This window comes from Rousettus aegyptiacus, unplaced genomic scaffold (assembly GCF_014176215.1).
Source record: "Rousettus aegyptiacus isolate mRouAeg1 unplaced genomic scaffold, mRouAeg1.p scaffold_m13_p_12, whole genome shotgun sequence".
NCBI classification, from domain to species: domain Eukaryota; kingdom Metazoa; phylum Chordata; class Mammalia; order Chiroptera; family Pteropodidae; genus Rousettus; species Rousettus aegyptiacus.
This window is the reverse complement of record NW_023416287.1, coordinates 65,502,963-65,521,427: the sequence shown is the minus strand read 5'-3', so window position 1 is coordinate 65,521,427 and position 18,465 is coordinate 65,502,963. Positions and strand designations below refer to the sequence as shown.

Genomic DNA, 18,465 nt, shown 5'->3' with positions numbered 1-18,465 from the left:
CTTTTCTCAGAAATATTGTTTGTTTAAAATTCTACAAGTTATCTTCTTGTTTTCCCTTTTAAACATAGTGATTGAAACACTAGATGTTAATGCTGCAGATGAAAAGTTCATAATTTGGTTTATAAACATACTATTTTACATATGATTAATGTGAATTTCTTCGATAATCAATACATAAAATTGGAGATTTCTCTTTTTAGCTCAAGGTTTCTTACAAACTATTTGCCAGATGTTTTGTTGCTGTTTGTTTTAAAATATATGAGTGAACTAAAGCCCTGAAGGCCAAATGGCAGGGTTTACCCCTGAGGCTAACAGGAGAGTTTAGGGCTGCAGATGGCCACTTTGAAAATTAGCACATTTGCTTGAGTGAGTGGAAGTGCACATTTTCATGTCTTTCATCTTTCTAGAGGTAACTGCTTGAGCTCTGCAGCCCTGGGTTTGTGTCTTGGTACAATATGGTGATCTGAGAAAATTACTTATATTCTTTGTGCCCAGCTCTTCTTGTATGTAAACCTGGAATAGTGACAGTGTCTGATCCCAAAGAGTGGCTGAGAGGGTAAAGGACCACACGTGCTTCGCAGGGACTGCCTGAGCACAGTGCAGGCTTAATGCACAGCAGCTGTTGCTGCTGCCCATTTCATCTTTCCTCAGCCCCACAGCTTCTACTCCATCCAACAATTTCTCTGTTTCAATTTACTCCTTACTCTTCTGTTAATTTTTTGGAAGGCAGGGGTCTCATTCACTTCTCTTCCTCCTTTTAAATTCACTCATTGATTTCTTCATCTTGCCCTCACATTTAAATAGTCATCAACCATGGCTGAATTTTTCCTTCCCAAATTTCTCTCAACTGTCCCTTTCCCCTCTTGTCGCTGCCTCCCTTATTTAATCTGGATGTACTCTACATTTCACTGTGCTAGTAGTTATTTAAGGCACTGGTTTGACTTTGGAACTCTTATGTTAAAAAACCCTGGAATAGTTTCTCGCTGCATATAAAATAATATATTTCTACCACATCTGATAGCCACAACCACATTGTGTCTACCCAGCATTGAATTTCATTCTCATCTGTAGCTAACTTCTATACTCTAATTTTTCAACCTTGGCTACATATTAGAATCATCGAGGGAAATATTTTTAAAAACCCATGCCTAGGTGCACCCCTGCCCTATTAAATCACATTTTCTGGGGGAGGAACGTAGGCCTCAGACTATTTTTTAAAGTTCATCAAGAGATTCCAATGCATAGCCAGGGTTGAGAAGCAGTGTTGGAGCAGGAAGGGAAACAAGATTTCTTTTTTAAATCGGCCAAAGCGATCTATCACAATATTTTGCATGTAGTAAAGGTGATTTCTTAAACCTCACCAATACCTACATCTCCTCATAGTGCCCCACTCCTGGGCTTCCTGATTGCATCTCTCTTGCAGAACTTTATTTCAGGGCATCTGAGTGTCTTTATGTATTTACAGTAAGTTATGTTTTAGATACATTTCTATCTTCACAGACTGACTCCTATTTTTCATCTATCATCACTAACTTAGCATTGAACCACTGATCTGCCAACGGAAGGTGAGCATATAGAGTCAGCTGAATAGGATAAGAGCAAAGGTACATTTTCAGTTTAATTAGGCAAGGCCTTAAAGGCATTGGTGAAAATTAGATTAGGTTATTTATAGATGATCTCTGTAAATTCCTGGGTTTAGGACCCAAGTCGAATGTTGTGAATTTATATTTATTTCACAATCTGTTTTTTCTTTATTATGTTGTCTATGAATTGGCAGTCTTTCATATTGCTTTTACTTCTGAATATTTCATTAAAATTGCTACTTATCACATCAACTAGTATATGATCATGACTTTGCCTGCTAGAATATCTGTGATAACCACTGGACTGAGGAAAGAAAGGTGATAACTGTTTTCATTCATTGGTTACTAGACAATAAATGTGTTATATTGGCCTTAATTTGAGTTATCTATTATAATTTAAATAAAACATTTCAGTAGATGTCATATTTGATATATGAAAAAATTTGACCAGAAATAGCATTTTTAATTGAATGGAAAACTATCCTGCTTTCATCTGAATAGGTTTAAATTACATACTAGTGTCAATGGCTATCCATATCTTACGTTACCTCCCAAGAAGATACAGTCTCCTGTGGAGAATGGGAGTTAGGAAGGATTATAGGAGAGCGATTTAGCCTATAATGCCTCTTTCTTCATCAGTTATTTTTATCTTACTTCATGATATGTTTGGAAATGAGGAATTTCAAAAAAAGTTTAATTTGAAACTCAGGAATGGGATCTTCTAAATAGTTTCTGTAAGGCCAGAAGGAGGCATGTAGAACTACATGAAAATCTTTTAACATAAATGGTACTTTTAATTTCATTATAATAATGTTAGTATCTCTAAGCTTGATTTCTATCATTTATCAATTTTGTATGATTGCCTTAAATTTTTATGTTTATATGTACATTTCATCAATTGGTAATTAGTAAGCTAGCAGAAAGTTAAGTGAGGGTGACTGATTTTTGAGCTTAACCATTGTTTTTCTTCAATATCATTTTAGTGTGTTGAGGTAAGGGCATTAAATAAATCCATTGTTTTTTAGCACAGACTTGCCATCGCAGAATTAACTTACAAATTTTATTTGTTTTACTTTCCCATTAACTTTAATATAAAGTTTTTATTTATAATATAGTAATTATATTTTTTAGAACATGCTGAAGTCTCATATTAGATTAGCTAGTTTTTTGAGTTTCTGTTATCAGAGGCTTTCTATATGAACAATTAACCATAGGAAATACGCTATGAGATATTCACTTAATTCATTAAAAATGACATTCACTTACCTTGAATGACATAAAAACAATGGTATCCTTAAGCTAGCTTGTACTAGCTAATGAGCGCTAATAGTTAAATTTTAGGAATTTTATAAACCATTTGTGAAACAACCATTATTAAAATTAAATGATATAGACTTATTAAGGAATTTATATTAAAAAATGATAAATAGTCACAACTTACCACTGCCTAATTATTTTACTACAATATACCATTATCTATATTCCTATTGTGGTGATTTTGGTCTATAATATCAGTATACTGAAAATACTACATACCAGTAAACTATTGTACATCTCTTCCCAACTCTGGGTTCTGTAACTTCACATTGGTAGCTTGAAATATGATGGAAGTACGTACACCACAGAAATCAATAAATGCCACAAATTAGGGCCGGATTTATTGTTCTGTTTTTTATCTTCGTGCTGAAGTTGAAAGAAATTTCAGTTTAATAAGTAAAATGTATGCAATTGTGAAATAGTAGATCACATATCATATTAAATTACAAAATCTTACTGAGAAAAGAGTCTGCAATGAAATTCCACTTGATATATCATTGTTCAATTGAAACTATAGGCTGGCTAGATATGAGTTCAGCAAATGAAAATATTCTGTGAGAATTATTTCTCTATATGTAATTTCTCTATATGGGATTTACAATAAATGTATTTTATTGTTATTTATGAACTGTATGCTACATATTTTTTATATAATTAAAATTGATGATAATCATATACATTTATATATATTTTTGTGAGACAGTTATTATACATTAACTAGCACACCACTATAAGCCTTCGTGATTGAACTGCTTCATTTCTACTGTAAGTTCCACTGGGTTTTTGGACTGTTTGAATTTGTATTGTATAAGCTCCTCTTTTTGTTTTTGTTTTGTTTTTTACATATTTATACCCAAACTACAAACCTATTGGAGACCACATATTTTAACAGCATATCCATAGAATATAAAACTATCATTCTCACCTAATTTTAGAGTATTTTATCTCTTCTAATAGATACTTGTACTTGTTAACAGTCAATTTCCATTCTTCCCTCCTTGTAGTCCTAAGCAGCCAATAATTTACTTTATATTTATATAAATTTTCCTTTTCTGGATATTTCATATGAAAGAAACCATACAATATGTGGGTTTTTTTGTGTCTGGCTTTTTCTTAGCACAATGTCTTTTACTTACCAAAATGTCTTCTCTTACTTAGTATAATGTCTTCAAGGTTCATCCACACTTTATCCCTTTTTATGAATGAATAATATTCCTTTGTATGTTTATATCATATTTGTTTATAATTCTTCAGTTCAGGGTCATTTGAATTGTTTATACTTTTTTTGATTATTATGACTATGCTATTATATTTTGTACAATGTATTTTTTGTGAGTGTATGATTTCATTTCTCTTGAATAAATAGATGAGTATGGGCTTGCTAAGTCATCTAGTAAGTTTATGTTTAATTTTCAACTTCTTGTCAAGCTGTTTCCAAAGAAACTATTATTTTGCATTCCCATCAGCAATGAATGAGAGTTCTAATTTCTCCAAATTCTCACCAATATTTATTTTGTGAATGAGATATTTGTGAATGAGATATTACTAATGATGTTGAGCATTTTTTCTTGTGTTTTTGCCCCTTGAATATCTTCCCTAGAGAAATATATATTCAAATTCTTTACTAATTTTTAAATCGGGTTATTTGTCTTACTATTATTGAGTTGTAAATGTATTAATGTATTGTGGATGAAAATCCCTTATTGGATATATAATGTTCAAATCTTTTTTTCCCATTTCTGTGCATTGTCATTTCACTTTTTTTTTTTTTTTGGATGGTATTTGGAGCATAAAAAGTTTTCAAATTTGATGGGTTCAAATTAAAAAAAAAAATTTTGTTGCTTATACTTTTGGTATTATATATAATTAAGAAGATCTTGCCTTACCAAAGATTAAAAACATTTACTCTGATGTTCTTTGTAAGAATTTAAAATTTTAGCTCTTATGTTTAAATCTATGATCCATTTTGATTTAATTTCCATGTACAGTGTGAGGTAGGGATTCTACCGTTATTTACCAATGGGTATCCATTTGTCTCAGTGCCATTTGTTGAAAAGATTATTTTTTCCCACTACATTGTGTGACACACCTGTTGGAAATTAACTGAAAATAAGTATAAGGGTTTATCTCTGGAATCTCAGTTCTGTCTTTATTTAGATTTATAGTAAGTTTCGAAATCAAGAATGTGAGACTTTCAAATTTCTTCTTTTAAAGGATTGTTTTGGTTATTCTCAGTACCATGCATTTATGTATGAATTTTAATTTGTCAATTTCTGCAAAAAAAGCTAGGTAGGATTTTTTTTGCATTAAACCTGTAAATAATTTTTGGAGTATTGTTATCTTAATAATATTAAGCTTTTTGATCCATAAATATAGGATGCCTTACCAGTTATTTAGATAATTTTAAATTTTCTATAACAACATACTTTAGCTGCAAATGTACAAATCTTATGCTTCTTTTGTTAGCTTTAACTATGTAAGATCTAAATTTATATGGAGTATTCCATTGTAAATGAAACTAATTTTCGTAATTCATTTTTGGATAATTTATTGGTGATGAACAGAAATACAATCGACTTTTGTATATTGATTTTGAATCTTAACCTTGTAGAATTCATTTATTAGTTCTTTTAGTGGATTCCTTAGTTTTTTCTATATTCAAGAACATGTCACCTTCAAATTGAGATAGTTTTTACTTTCTCCTTCTTAATCTAGGTGCCTTTTCTTCTTTTGTTGCCTAATTGCTCTGACTAGACCCTTCAGTACTGTTAAAAAGAAATGGCTAAAGCAGACATTCTTGTCTTGCCCCTATTCTTAGTGGGGAAACATTCCATCTTTCATCATTAAATAAAATATTAGTTGTAGGGTTTTAGTCAGGCTGTCCTTTAATCAGGCTGAGGATACTCATTTCTATTCCATGTTTACTAAGAGTTTTTGTCAGGAAAGTATATTGACTTTTCTCAAATTCTTTTTGTACACCTGTTGTCCTTTATTCTATTAACATGATATATTGCATTAATTAATTTTCTTATGTTAAACCAATGTTATTGTATGATTTTATTAACTCTATAGTTAGTCAATCTTGTCAGCTTTATGTCTTCCAAAAAGTTTCTCAAAATACCTGGTCCATTTGTGGTATCCTTCCTGGCTTTCATTTTAAACTGGAAATTAGACCCTGGTTTTTGCATTCAACTAAGCCATAGGTATTCCAACACAAGATACTCTCAAGAAACTAAAATCTTCACCTAATGTATTATTTTATTTCATTTTTATTTTATTAAGTACAGTTGACATACACATTACATTAGTTCAAGATGTACAACATAACGATTTGATATATGTATAAATTGCCAAGTGATCACTGCCCTCAGTCTATTTCTTGTCACCATACAAATTTATGATTTTTTTCTTGTGTTGAGAACTTTTAAAAATTTAATATCTTAGAAACTTGTTATTATTCAATACAATATTATTGACAATAGTCACCATGTTGTACACTACATCCCCATGACTTATTTATTTTATGATTGGAAGTTTATACCTCTTGATCCCCATCACCATTTCACCTGCTTCCCAACTCCCCTCTCCTCTGGCATCCACTAATTTGTTCTCTGTAACTATAAGATTTGTTTTGTTTTATTTGTTCATTTGTTTTGTTTTTTTTTTTTAGATTCCACATAAAAGTGAAATTATATGCTATTTGCTTTTCTCTATCTGCCTTATTTCACTTAGCTTAATAATCTCAAGGTCCATTTATGTTTTCATGAATGACAAGATTCCATTCTTGTTTATGGCTGAGTAGTATTCCATTATATATTTATACTACATCTTCTTTATCCATTCATCCTTTGATGGATGCTTAGACTGTTTCCATATCTTGACTGTTGTAAATAATGCTACAACGAACATAGGGTATATGTATATATTTTTGAATTAGCATTTTTGTTTTCTTCAGATAAATACACAGAAGTGCAATTGTGGATCATACAATAGCTCTATTTTTAATTTTTGAGGAACTTTTATACTTTTTTTTCATAGTGGCTGCACCAATTTACATTCCCACCAATAGTACATAAGGGTTCCCTTTTTTCTACATCCTTGCCAAACACTTATTATTTCCTGACTTTTTGATAATAGTCATTCTGACAGGTACTATCTCATTGTAGTTGTAATTTGCATTTTCCTAATGATTAGTGATGTTGCAGATCTTTTCATGTGCCTGTTGCCGTTTCTATGTCTTCTTTAAAAAAATGGCTATTCAGATCCTCTGTCCATTTTTTAATCAGATTATTCTTTTTCTTTTTTTGTAATTGAGTTAATGAGTTCTTTACATATTTTACTGGATAAATGAATTTTCAAATATCTTCTTCCATTTTGTAGGTTGCATTTCAGTTTTGCTGATGGTTTCTCTAGCTGTGCAGAAGTTCATCATTTGACATAGTCCCATTTGTTTATATTTTTGCTTTTGTTGCCCTTTCCTTTGGAGTCAAATCCATAAAAACATCACTAAGACAGATGCCAAGGAGCCTACCACCTATGTTTTCTTCTAAGAGTTTTAAGTCTTTAATTCATTTTGAGTTAATTTTTATATATCACATAAAAATATGGTCTGGTTTTATTCTTTTGTTTGAAGATGTCCAATGTTTTTTGTTTGAAGTATATGTTCTGTCATGCTAATAAAACTATTATAGCTCTTTTATGTTTTTTGTTGTTGTTGTTTTTCTTAGTTGTGCTACTTTGTTACCATCCTGTGTTATTTTCTTACTTTGAACTCCAATATTGCTCTGTTTCTGCCTCTGTTGTGCAGTTATTGTCAAGTGTATTACATTTCTTTATGTTATTATTCTAATAATACATATTGTTTTAGACAATTGCTTTTTAAATAAGTCAATAAAGAATAAATAAGTAATTATAATGTCTTTGACTGGCTTGCTTATTTACTTACTTACATTATTTATCTATCTATCTATTTATTTATTTATTTATTATTCATTCATTCATTCATTCATTCATTTGCCTTTACTACCCTTTACTGCAGTTCTCGGTATTTTAGTGTGGATTTGAACTACTGTCTGATGTCACTTACCACTTTCGTATTGGGAAACTTCCTTTAGTATTCATTTTAAAGCATGCCTACTAGCATTGAATTCTTTGTTTTATCTAGTGATGTCTTTAATTCACCTTAATTTTGAAAGTTAGTTTTTTCTGGATATAGATTCTTGTTTGACAATTTTTTGCACTTACTACTTTGAATGTGTCATGCCATTGCCATCTGGCCTCCATCGTTTCTTCTGAGAAATAATCTTTTAGTCTTTTGGTTTCCTTATATGAAATGAGTCATTTATCTCTTGCTGCTATCATGATTTTCTATTTGTCTTCAGTGTTCAATGTTTTCACTATAAAATATCTATTTGTGAATTTTTATGTGTCTGTGAGATGTGAAATTTATTAAGCTCAAAGCTTATTGAATATGTTTTTCCAGTTCCTGAAGGGCCTCATTACTCCTTATTTTCTTACCAAGAAAACATTTGGCTCATCTTCATGGTAGGTCCTACTCCTGAGCATTTTTGAGTTTTAGTAATGGAGTGTGGATGTGAATTGAACTTGAATCACAGTTGTGAGTAAGCAGATCCATGTGACAAAAGGATAATAGATCATTTACCTTTCAATATATGTGACTTCAATAATGTCACGATAAGCACTGAACTTATAATTTCTTGAAATAATGTTGACTGTTAACTGATGATTGTGCAGCATCTTCAATATATGCTCTCACATCGCAACTTGTGCCTCCTGTACTCTAATACATTACCATCTGTAGTTGGTTAAATAATGGCCGCTCAAATATTTCAAGTCCTAATTCCTGGAAATTTTAAATGTTACTTTGTTTGATAAAAGGGTCTTCGTGGATATAATTAAGTTAAAAAATTTGAGATGAGATTCCTCTGGATAATCTGATTTGACCTTAAATGCCATCATATAAAGGGGGTTGTTATAAAAGCGAGATTCACATAGGAAAGCTATCTCAAATAGGAGAAGGCAATGTGATACAGCCTCGAACCAGAGAATGCTGGCAACTACTAGAAGCCGGAAGGGACAAAGAATGGGTTCTCCCCTAAAGCTTCCCAAAAGAGTGCAGCTCCACTGACACCTTGATTTTGATTTTGGACTTCCAGCCTCCAGAATTATGAAAGAATAAATTTCTCTTGTTTGAAGCCACCCATTTTGTGGTAATTTGTTACAGAAACCACAGGTAATTAATGTACAGTTCTAGCAATGATTTGTTCTATATTTTCTGTGCTAGACTGCAGACTACTCAAAGACCTGGATTATCTGTCTCATACACCTTGGGAACTTCAACATTTAGCAGAGGGCTTAACAATGTTTGGTCTTTGTGGAATACTTGTTGAAAGAGTGAATAAATAGGCTGTAATTCCTAAAGCACTCATAGTGTACTAACTATACAAAATTACTACATTTCTGATTAACCAGCAAAGGAACTGAGAGGAAACAGTAAAAAATTTATGACAAGGAGAAAAGTGGGTGGTTTTGCTGGTGGGTAAAGATTTGCTAGGATTTTCAGCCTAGGAAAAGTAGATGTTTCCTGAAGAGTAGGGACTAGGCTGGGGTTGTAGGGATGGGAATCCAAAGTGATATTTCCCAAGCATTGTCCTCTAAGCTACAACAACTTTCCAGGCTGTTCACTTCCATGTCCTAATGCAGCTTCTCTGTACTTTAACTGTCTATTGGTGCGGCATCACAGGGCAAGGAGAGTTTATTCATGTGTCCAGTATAGAAGAACAATAAAGAAGATGATAAAGGTGAGGTGTGAGAAAGGTCCGAAACCTAGTGAGGCTCCACATGCATCATAGAGAATTTGTGAGGGAGCACTTCACATTTAACAAAGGCAAAATGCCTAGCTGTTTGGCCTCATGTATAGCTTCTTACAAATATAGTTATTTAAATATGCTGCTTTATGCATTGCTACTTCTGAGGCCTGTTGTAAATCAGAAAAAAATTGAAATTGAAATAATAGAATGTAGTACTGAGTAATTTCTTTTCAGTTTTCAAATGACTTGAGTCTGCTAGGACTACTATTCAAAGAGGCTCTTACCATTTGACTCATTGACTGCATAATAATTTTGCTGAGATTAATCACCTCCTTGTGCTATGTGCCAGCATTAATGGCTGTGTTGTCTCACTACAGGTTATGCCTCAGGATCTAAATAAGAACACTGTGTGTGTGTGGTGGGGATGTATATGTGTTTGCAAGCAAGAAACTCATGTTGTACCTGTGTAATATTAAATTTCATTCTTATCTCATTCCAAACTTATTTTTTATTCCTTTCTATTATCTATGAGAACTTTTGGCTCTTTGCTATACTTCCCACTGCCATGGCTTTTGCCTCCTTGAACTACCACCATGTCAAATTCTATTTCTTCCAAGAAGCTACCTCAGCACAAGGTCATACCTTTATTCTGGGAGCTCCTATTTTGCTTATATTTTTATCATGATCATCAAAATGACAAGAGCCACCATTTGTTGAGTGTTCACTATATGCCAAATATTGAGTTACATCTTTTACATATTTTATTTAATTCTTACAGCTCTGTTAAGTGGGCTCTATTATCTATATTATAATTCTGAAAACTGAAATTTGAGAAAACTGAAATTTAGATAGGTTTAAGTCATTTGCACAAAAGACACAATTTCCAAGTGGAGGATTCAAAGTTCACAACTAGGTAATTTCTAGAAATCACATTTTAACCTTTAACAGATACTATCCCTTAGTCTAATATTGAGCATAATGGATACATTTTCTTTCCTAGATTATACAATGTTTAAGGATAGAGATTCAGTATTTTTTATTCCTTTATAGTAACAACTTCCTGTACCTAGCAACTCGATAAATATTAATTGGATGAATGAATCAATATCTAGAATGAAATTATTATAATAAAAATATTACTAAGCTTTAAATATATTTTAATTTAAGAATTAAATTATAATAGCTATAATAGCTATATAATATAGCTTTATAATAGCTATAAAGAAGTTATTATAAAACATTAAAAATGATATTTATAGGTAGGCATGATTAACTGTGCCGAATATCTTTTTTCATACTTCTTAAAGTTCTATATGTAAATAATGAGTTAAATGATGAAATATTTATGCATGATTAAAAAAATTCCTATCTAGATAATTTATGAAATTGTTTCCATTTAATCAAGTTTATATGTTAACTTTGTAATAAATGCACATTTAAAAAAATTAATCTCGTGGTTCTTTTTATTTTGATTTTCTTTATAGGATGGTGTAGGGGTAGATGAAAAACTGTCCTTACGACGGGTAGCTGTGGTTGAAGATTTCTTTGACATTATCTACTCGATGCATGTGGAAACAGGGCCCAATGGAGAACAAATTCGGAAACATGCTGGACAAAAGAGAACTTACAAAGCAGTAAGTTAAAAATATTTAAAAAAAAAAAAAAAAAGAAAAGGCATGAATTTTGAATTTTAGTATTATGAATGCTTATTAAAAATGGGTTAAATAATTATAAATATTTTATCTTCAACTTAAATTAGACCGTGTCATGGTCACACCCAGCATTTAAACTATAATTTAATTATTACTGATTCTATTTTTGTCCTATGTTCACCAAGTCTACTGTATATAATTTAAACTTGTCTCTAGTATTTTCATATTGTTTTCTTTAAATATACATAAAATGTGGTAGTCCCAGTCAAGTGCCCACAAATGGAAAGATATATTTGCGTTATTTATTCACTGTATCATAATATATGAATTATGGACTGGAATATATGAACTTTTGTACTACCACTACAGTCTTAACATTCCATCCCCTTTGAATTATATTAATATGTTTAGGTATTCCCTATTTAATACTTATAATCACATGAATAAGAAATTTTATGTACTTTTTTTATGTCTCCTTATATTAAATACATTTGTCCTAAAGTGTATACATTTTTAAAATTTTCAGAATAGATTATTAAAAGATATGTGTTATTTTCATAGATTTAATGCCCTTGAACATTTTAAAATGAATATATAATGTTTTTATCATAAATTATGTGAAAAGCAGATTTAATTACCTGTTAGATATTGAAATATATATTGTCAAAATAGTTATATATTTCTAAAGTGTCTAATTATACTTACAGTTTGATCTAGACACTTTAATCTAGCATTTCATTTAATTACAAAGTTTATGAAATTGTCTTAATATAGATATGTCATCCTTTCTAGGAAAATTGAACAGTAAATTATTCTTCTTCAATATGAGCAAAGTATACATCAGAAGTATTTTATCAGCAGTCAGAATAATATCCTTTTTTAGAAATCTTATTGAACTTTGCTTTTGGCTGCTTTATATTAACTGTTTTCAGCTATATTGATACACAATATCAGTCTGGATCCATTTTTTTTTCAGATACAGAAAAATGTGTGAAATGCTCAAAGTTTCAAATACAGGTACATATGTTTGAAAATTAGCTACTGAGCATAAGAAATAGCTTCTTTTCCATAACTATTTTTTGCTATATTTCCAGGGTCATATCGAATCTTTGTAGTTGCATAATAACCCCTAATACATGTTGTATTTATCTCTCCTTCTCTATGGTTTTGTTTCTTGGCTGTTTCCAAATTGCATGGTTTGTGGGCAGGCACTATTGTAAGTTTCCTTACATAATTCTGCCACATAAACTTTCTTTTGACTTACATATCTCAGGAGACATTCTCATGACTAATGACAATTGCCTACCTTCTTTAGGATATTTTTTATGTACACTAATATTACTCAACATACTCATTTCACCTGTCTCCTAAGCCAGGTTTTTATCGCTGGGTGATAATAGGAAAAAATTGTATATTGATTTACTAATATCACTAACTGTGTACTCTTATGATAATTTATTTTCATGAAGTAGCTTCCTAAACTTGATAAGACGTTGTAAGGTAGAAATATATAAATTTACTTGTGTTAAATGAAAAACAGATATAAAACAAGTGGCTTCATTGTCAGTCGGAGTGTGGCAGCCAAATCTGATTAGGTTTCAAAAGCAATTTAAAATGATTTAATCTTTCAGATGTACTAATAGAGACCTTTAAAGTGGAAACATGAGCCAATGACATAGATCCAAATTTCTCACCCTGTATTTTCTTAAATGAAATGTAGAAAATCTGATCCATTGTCATTTTGCATAACAAACACAATAAGTTGACAAACATGTTTCCAACATGTATCATTTTGCATTAATTTATGAGGACATTTTTTTCATTATCAACTTCAAAAATATAAGCAACATCTGAAACATCATCCATTCCCTCTTGAAAACATCCTATTCGAAGATCTTTCTCTGCCCAGGTTTATTTTTTATTTTCATATCTTAAGTGTTCTCACCTTTTCCAAATATCATGAAGGTTATTTCTGGCATAACATTTTGCCTTCTGGTATCTCTAAATTGAATCCTAATTAGGAAACATTTCCATTTCATGAAGTAATAATTCATCATAGGGGGCGGAAAAAAAAAAAAGGAATGGCTGCAATGCCAGCAAAACTGTGTACTTGACTCCACAATGAACTTAAGTCTAATGTTAAAAATTAATATAAATGTTCAATTAATGGGGCATAAAACTAAACGCAATTTGAAATGGAATGGTTTAGTGTCATTAGGGCCCTAGACTGTTGAGTCAGAGTTTAGTTCTCAATACTAATGCTGGAATTGGCTAGTCATTGGTAGAATTAGCTAGGTTCCTATTGCAGTTATAATGGTTCCATTAGTTTAAGATCTTTTTATACTTCTAACACATTAACTCATAGAGCATGCACGATTATGTTTATTGACCTTCTTTTTTCTTCCTTTTCCTTCATGGCCAAGAAACCATACTTATACAACTAATCATTAAAGCGTGTCATATTGTCTTAATAATATTATCAATAGATTTAGTGGTCATTTTATTTACTTTGCCTTTTTTTTGCAAATCTTTCTATGTTTTCACTCTGCAGGAAATGGTGGTCCTTTAATATTGGATTAACTTTTGAATGCTATTTGTTTTTACCTATCTGCAGTATATCATTCCTTGAAATATCTAGGCATTATACTTAAATTTTATTGCAAACTAATTTGACTCTAGATAAAAATTCTAGGGTATATGTTCGATTACTCATGGGTTCTTTGAAAAAAATCCACATAAAATGACACATTTTAGGAATATATGAAGGCTATCATAATTATTTTCAGTCATTGTTGAATTCTAGTGTCTTTTAGGTCAGATTTTTCTACATTTGTCCCTGTCTCCATATTAAGTGTTATTGATGCATTGAATTTGTTTCCTTTAATATATTTGACTACCGTAATTATCGCTTACATTTAAACTTAAACTATATCTTTGTATGGAAAGTGAATGCAGGTACTTAGCAATTTGGAGAGACACTTCAAAATTAATGATACAACATTAAAAAGTGAATGTGGGATATTGTTTACTCTTCTAGTCCTTAACACTTCTTAACTTCTTCCTGAGCTCCGCCTCCCCTCCAAGGACTGTATCACTCTTCTCCATTGTCTTTTAGCACTTGTATTCTATGACAGGCTAAGCACAGCTGCCTTTTCAGAGTTCTTTCTTAAGTCAGGGTCCCACTAAAGGATTAAGTTTCAAGGATCTTTCTTGCTACATACAAAATTAGAGTAACTGGAGGAAATCCAGGAATTAAGGGGGAACGTTAGTGTTTTCAATAGAGAGAACAGTCGGCATATATATGTACACACACACTCACAACTTGTAGTGTGATACAGTAAACTTACATGTATTACTCACATACATAGCTGCCAATAATTACATTTATTTAATTCAGAGTGGAGAGCATATGCTATAGCTTGAAGAAAATAGGCCGGAAGCCAGACAAACTCAGTTTCGACTTTCAAATTTAACACTTCCTAACTGTGTCACTTTTGGTAAATTATTTACTTTTTTTTTTTTTCTCTTTCTGTTTAGAGGGAGATAATGACATACGTGGGGTGGTAAAATAAATGAGTTAAGATGTATAACATGTTTGACATATGGTAAACTTTTGAATGTTATTTCTCCTTCTTTATCTGTTCACTATGCATGTTCCAGGTAGAGAAACAAGGAGGACAATTAACAGAGATCTATCACTGCCTTAATTATATTATGGATATAATTTCCTCTGCCTGTCCCATGCATCCATGTCAGGAGATAATAATAGTAATAACATACATTTTTATGTGCATCCCATAGATGTCACTCTTCCTGGAAGCCCACAGTGTAACTTTTATCTAAGGTGTGACTGAGTTGACAGAAAACATGAAAGAATGACAGAGTTCCTGTGTTTAGGAGATCTCCTGCTAGATGAAGTTTCTGAGGATTTCAGTTATTCCATTTGCTTTTCCCAAAGATTAATTCTGTCAATTTCAAATAAATTTTTTAAAAAATTTAAAAATGTCTCTCTTTAAAGAATTTCCTTCAATGTTAATTGAACATTTCTTTCCAGGGATATACTATAGAAAAATAACATATCATGCAGAATTTCTGTATTCCTACTCTGAAAATTAAAAAGGAAAACCTTTATTCTATCAGTTCTAGAACAGTTAAACTTATTTAGTTAGCATCATTTTGTCCCTTCTTTATTAAAATAAGTACCTATTGGTTCAGCATTTCTATTTCTCAATAGGATATTTTAACTTGCATCAGTTTCTGCTAGTTTGTTATATAAAAATTCCAGAATTTTTGTCAACTTATAATGAGACTAATGAGCAAAATTTATAACCGATGTGGTGTGAAAAAATAACACTAAAACTTAAGAGTTCTAAACAATTAATTTAACCTCTTTTTGGCTTAGGCTACACTTCACTCACATATAAAATGAGAGGGCTATATTTTAGTTTTTCTCAAATTCTGAAGGCATAATACCAATTAATTTTATGTCTGTAAACCATCTTCTTTGATCTAATATAAAGAAAAAGCAAAATAATATAGCAAATAAACAAATATAGGACATTGCCTTTTTAATGCATATGACATTGTTTATTTAACTTTATTATTATAAACTAGAGTGGCTTAATAAACAACTGTTAGGAGATTAAAAAAATCTTAAAATTCCAAATTTAAAGTTTTTATAGACATTCTCTAATATTGAATTCAGTGATACTGTTATTCAATAGGTCAAGTTTCACACAGATGGTTTCTAAATATTGAAGACAGCTATTACAGTTATACATAGCACACATAATATTAAATCCACTTTTGTGTTAGAACAGTTCCACTGTTTTTGTTAACTAAAAATAATATTCAGACTATATGTCAGATGTGTAAAATATCTGGGAAAGAAAAACAAATTAGTGACATGTCAATTAGGGTATTAAAAGACCGTCTTAAAACAAAATAATGTACTACCATTTATCAAAATTGATTTATTTCTCATGTGGGTTTAGTTAGAATTAGCACAGGTGGGCAGAGTAATAGTATAAAATGCTTTATACTCAGAAGCTGTCTTTTTGATAGTGGAGACCATCAGACATAAGAGCTCACCCAAACCAGTTCATCATCAGCTAATGTCACAAACTCAATCACTAATAATTTTCATATTAAACAATAATGTCCCAGTGAATACATAATTCCCTGAAAGGAGGATTAACCTTTTGGAGAAACCTCATTAACTCTTTATGACCAGCCTGGTAAATTGCTATTTTAGTGCACCCTTGTGGTGAAAATGAGCCAATGCAGCTTTAAAACTACTCTAGACGTTTAATACTTTCTACCACCCAATCCAGAGATTTAGGTGTTCCTGGCTGGGTACGTTGATGGTGTAATAAATAAAATATTTTTAATTTCCATGCATGTGTGTAGCTGTATAAACACCTACATATATATTTAATTGGGATGAAATATAACAGGAAGAAGGAATAGGATGCGGGTGACTTGTGTGAGGTAATAGGAAGAAAACGATGCCAGCTAGACTTGGGTTTAAATCCTGATAAGGAGAGTTCTGTATGTGTGATTTTGGCATGTATTATTTATAGAATTGATTTGAAACTCATAAATAGTACATGTAAAGTTTTTAACATAATTGCTTCTAATATTGTATTGAGATGAATATAATATGGTTTTTAAAAAAAAATTGAAGTTTTTTTGTGGCACGATAGGTGCTGTAAACAGCTTTCTCTGTTAACAAGATATTGAAAGGCCTATTTCTTCCTTTGTGTCATCTGTGCTCCTCAGTGACCTATGGATACTTCTCACCCACATCTTCATTCATTTCTCAGAATCATTTATTATTAGTCATTAGCTTTATCAGTAGCAGTTTTAGTCATTTCGCAATAAGTAAAAGGAAACCAGCTTTTACCAATTTTTTTAAATCTGTTTATCTGCTCTACTCCTCATTCTCTCCTCCACTCTTGTTTTTCTAGGACTATCCTATTTCAGTCAACTTATAGCACAATCATATTTAAGCAGGGCTCTGCTCCTTGACTCTATTAATTAGAAAGGAGGTGAATTCCGTAACCCCTGAGCATCATGTTCCAGCAACACAGACTCCAGTTATTGTGATAATCAAAGTGCATTCCTACTCCCTATTTTCAACAGTCACCTTTAGAGCACAGTAAATGCCCCAAGTTGAGAGACATTTTCTGGGAAGCCATATAGCTACTTGATATATCACGAAAATGTTTTCATTCTTTGTCAGTTGTTGAGCAATTCAAGAAGTCAATGAATTCTGTGTCCGTGGTACATTGTCATCATCTCACAGACCACTTTGCCTGCATAAATTTATGAGGGTTGTGCAACTTCCTAGACGCCCTAGTAGAATGAAGTCTAACTTTCTCCATTTTCTTCCATTTCCCCTAGGATGGTTAATTCTTGCCTGCTTTGAGTGACTGTAGCAACAATATTCTTGGCTATTTCAAAAGAAGTGCTGCTTCCCAATGACTAGCAGGGGGAAGGAAGTAAAGGAAACTTTAACAGAGGGAGTTGTGACAGCAGCCAGGGAAATCTTCAGTGTGCCAATGAATCTGAGACCAGGAAGGTTGAATTCTACTTGTTATCCTCTAAGACCAAGTAAAACCACTAATATATCATTCTATATGCACTCTTAGGAAAAAATCAAGGAAGGAAATATATTGTCCCATGCTTCCCATGTGTGACTGCATATTTTAATGTAGTTTTCATGCTTCATGTGATTGTATAAACACTTGATTTACTGAGTCATTTTATTTACATGCAATATTTAGAGATTCTCTTAATTCTACTATTAGGGAACATGTATTAAGAAAAACCTTTTCAGCGCCTATCTGCTCATTTTTTTTGGTCATTTAATATAAGAATCCTTCATATGACAGTCTGTTTTTTAACAGCTAAATATTCTAACATAAGAAGCAACATAAAAATAGCACACACAAATTTACAAATATACTTCATTTATTGGACTCTTTAATATTGTCTTTTTGATTTGCTCAATTGATGATTTAATTATTGTAAAATACAACTCCAAATTAAAGATGTTCATCATTATAATAAAGATGAAAC

The 18,465-nt window shown here is 31.5% G+C and overlaps 1 protein-coding gene across 10 annotated transcripts in view; it reads left to right on the top strand.

The window, feature by feature from the left end:
- Window positions 1-18,465, top strand: part of NOL4 (nucleolar protein 4) — a 277,921-nt gene that overhangs the window by 70,955 nt on the left and 188,501 nt on the right. For 6 of the 10 annotated variants that reach the window (XM_016153923.2, XM_016153925.2, XM_036229931.1 and 3 more), the window contains exon 2: window positions 11,215-11,364. In XM_016153923.2, coding sequence (XP_016009409.1) covers window positions 11,215-11,364 — 150 coding nt within the window. Of the gene's footprint in view, window positions 1-11,214; window positions 11,365-12,336; window positions 12,400-18,465 lie in introns of all 10 variants that reach the window. The other 4 variants (XM_016153930.2, XM_036229930.1, XM_036229932.1 and 1 more) reach the window with 2 other exon arrangements.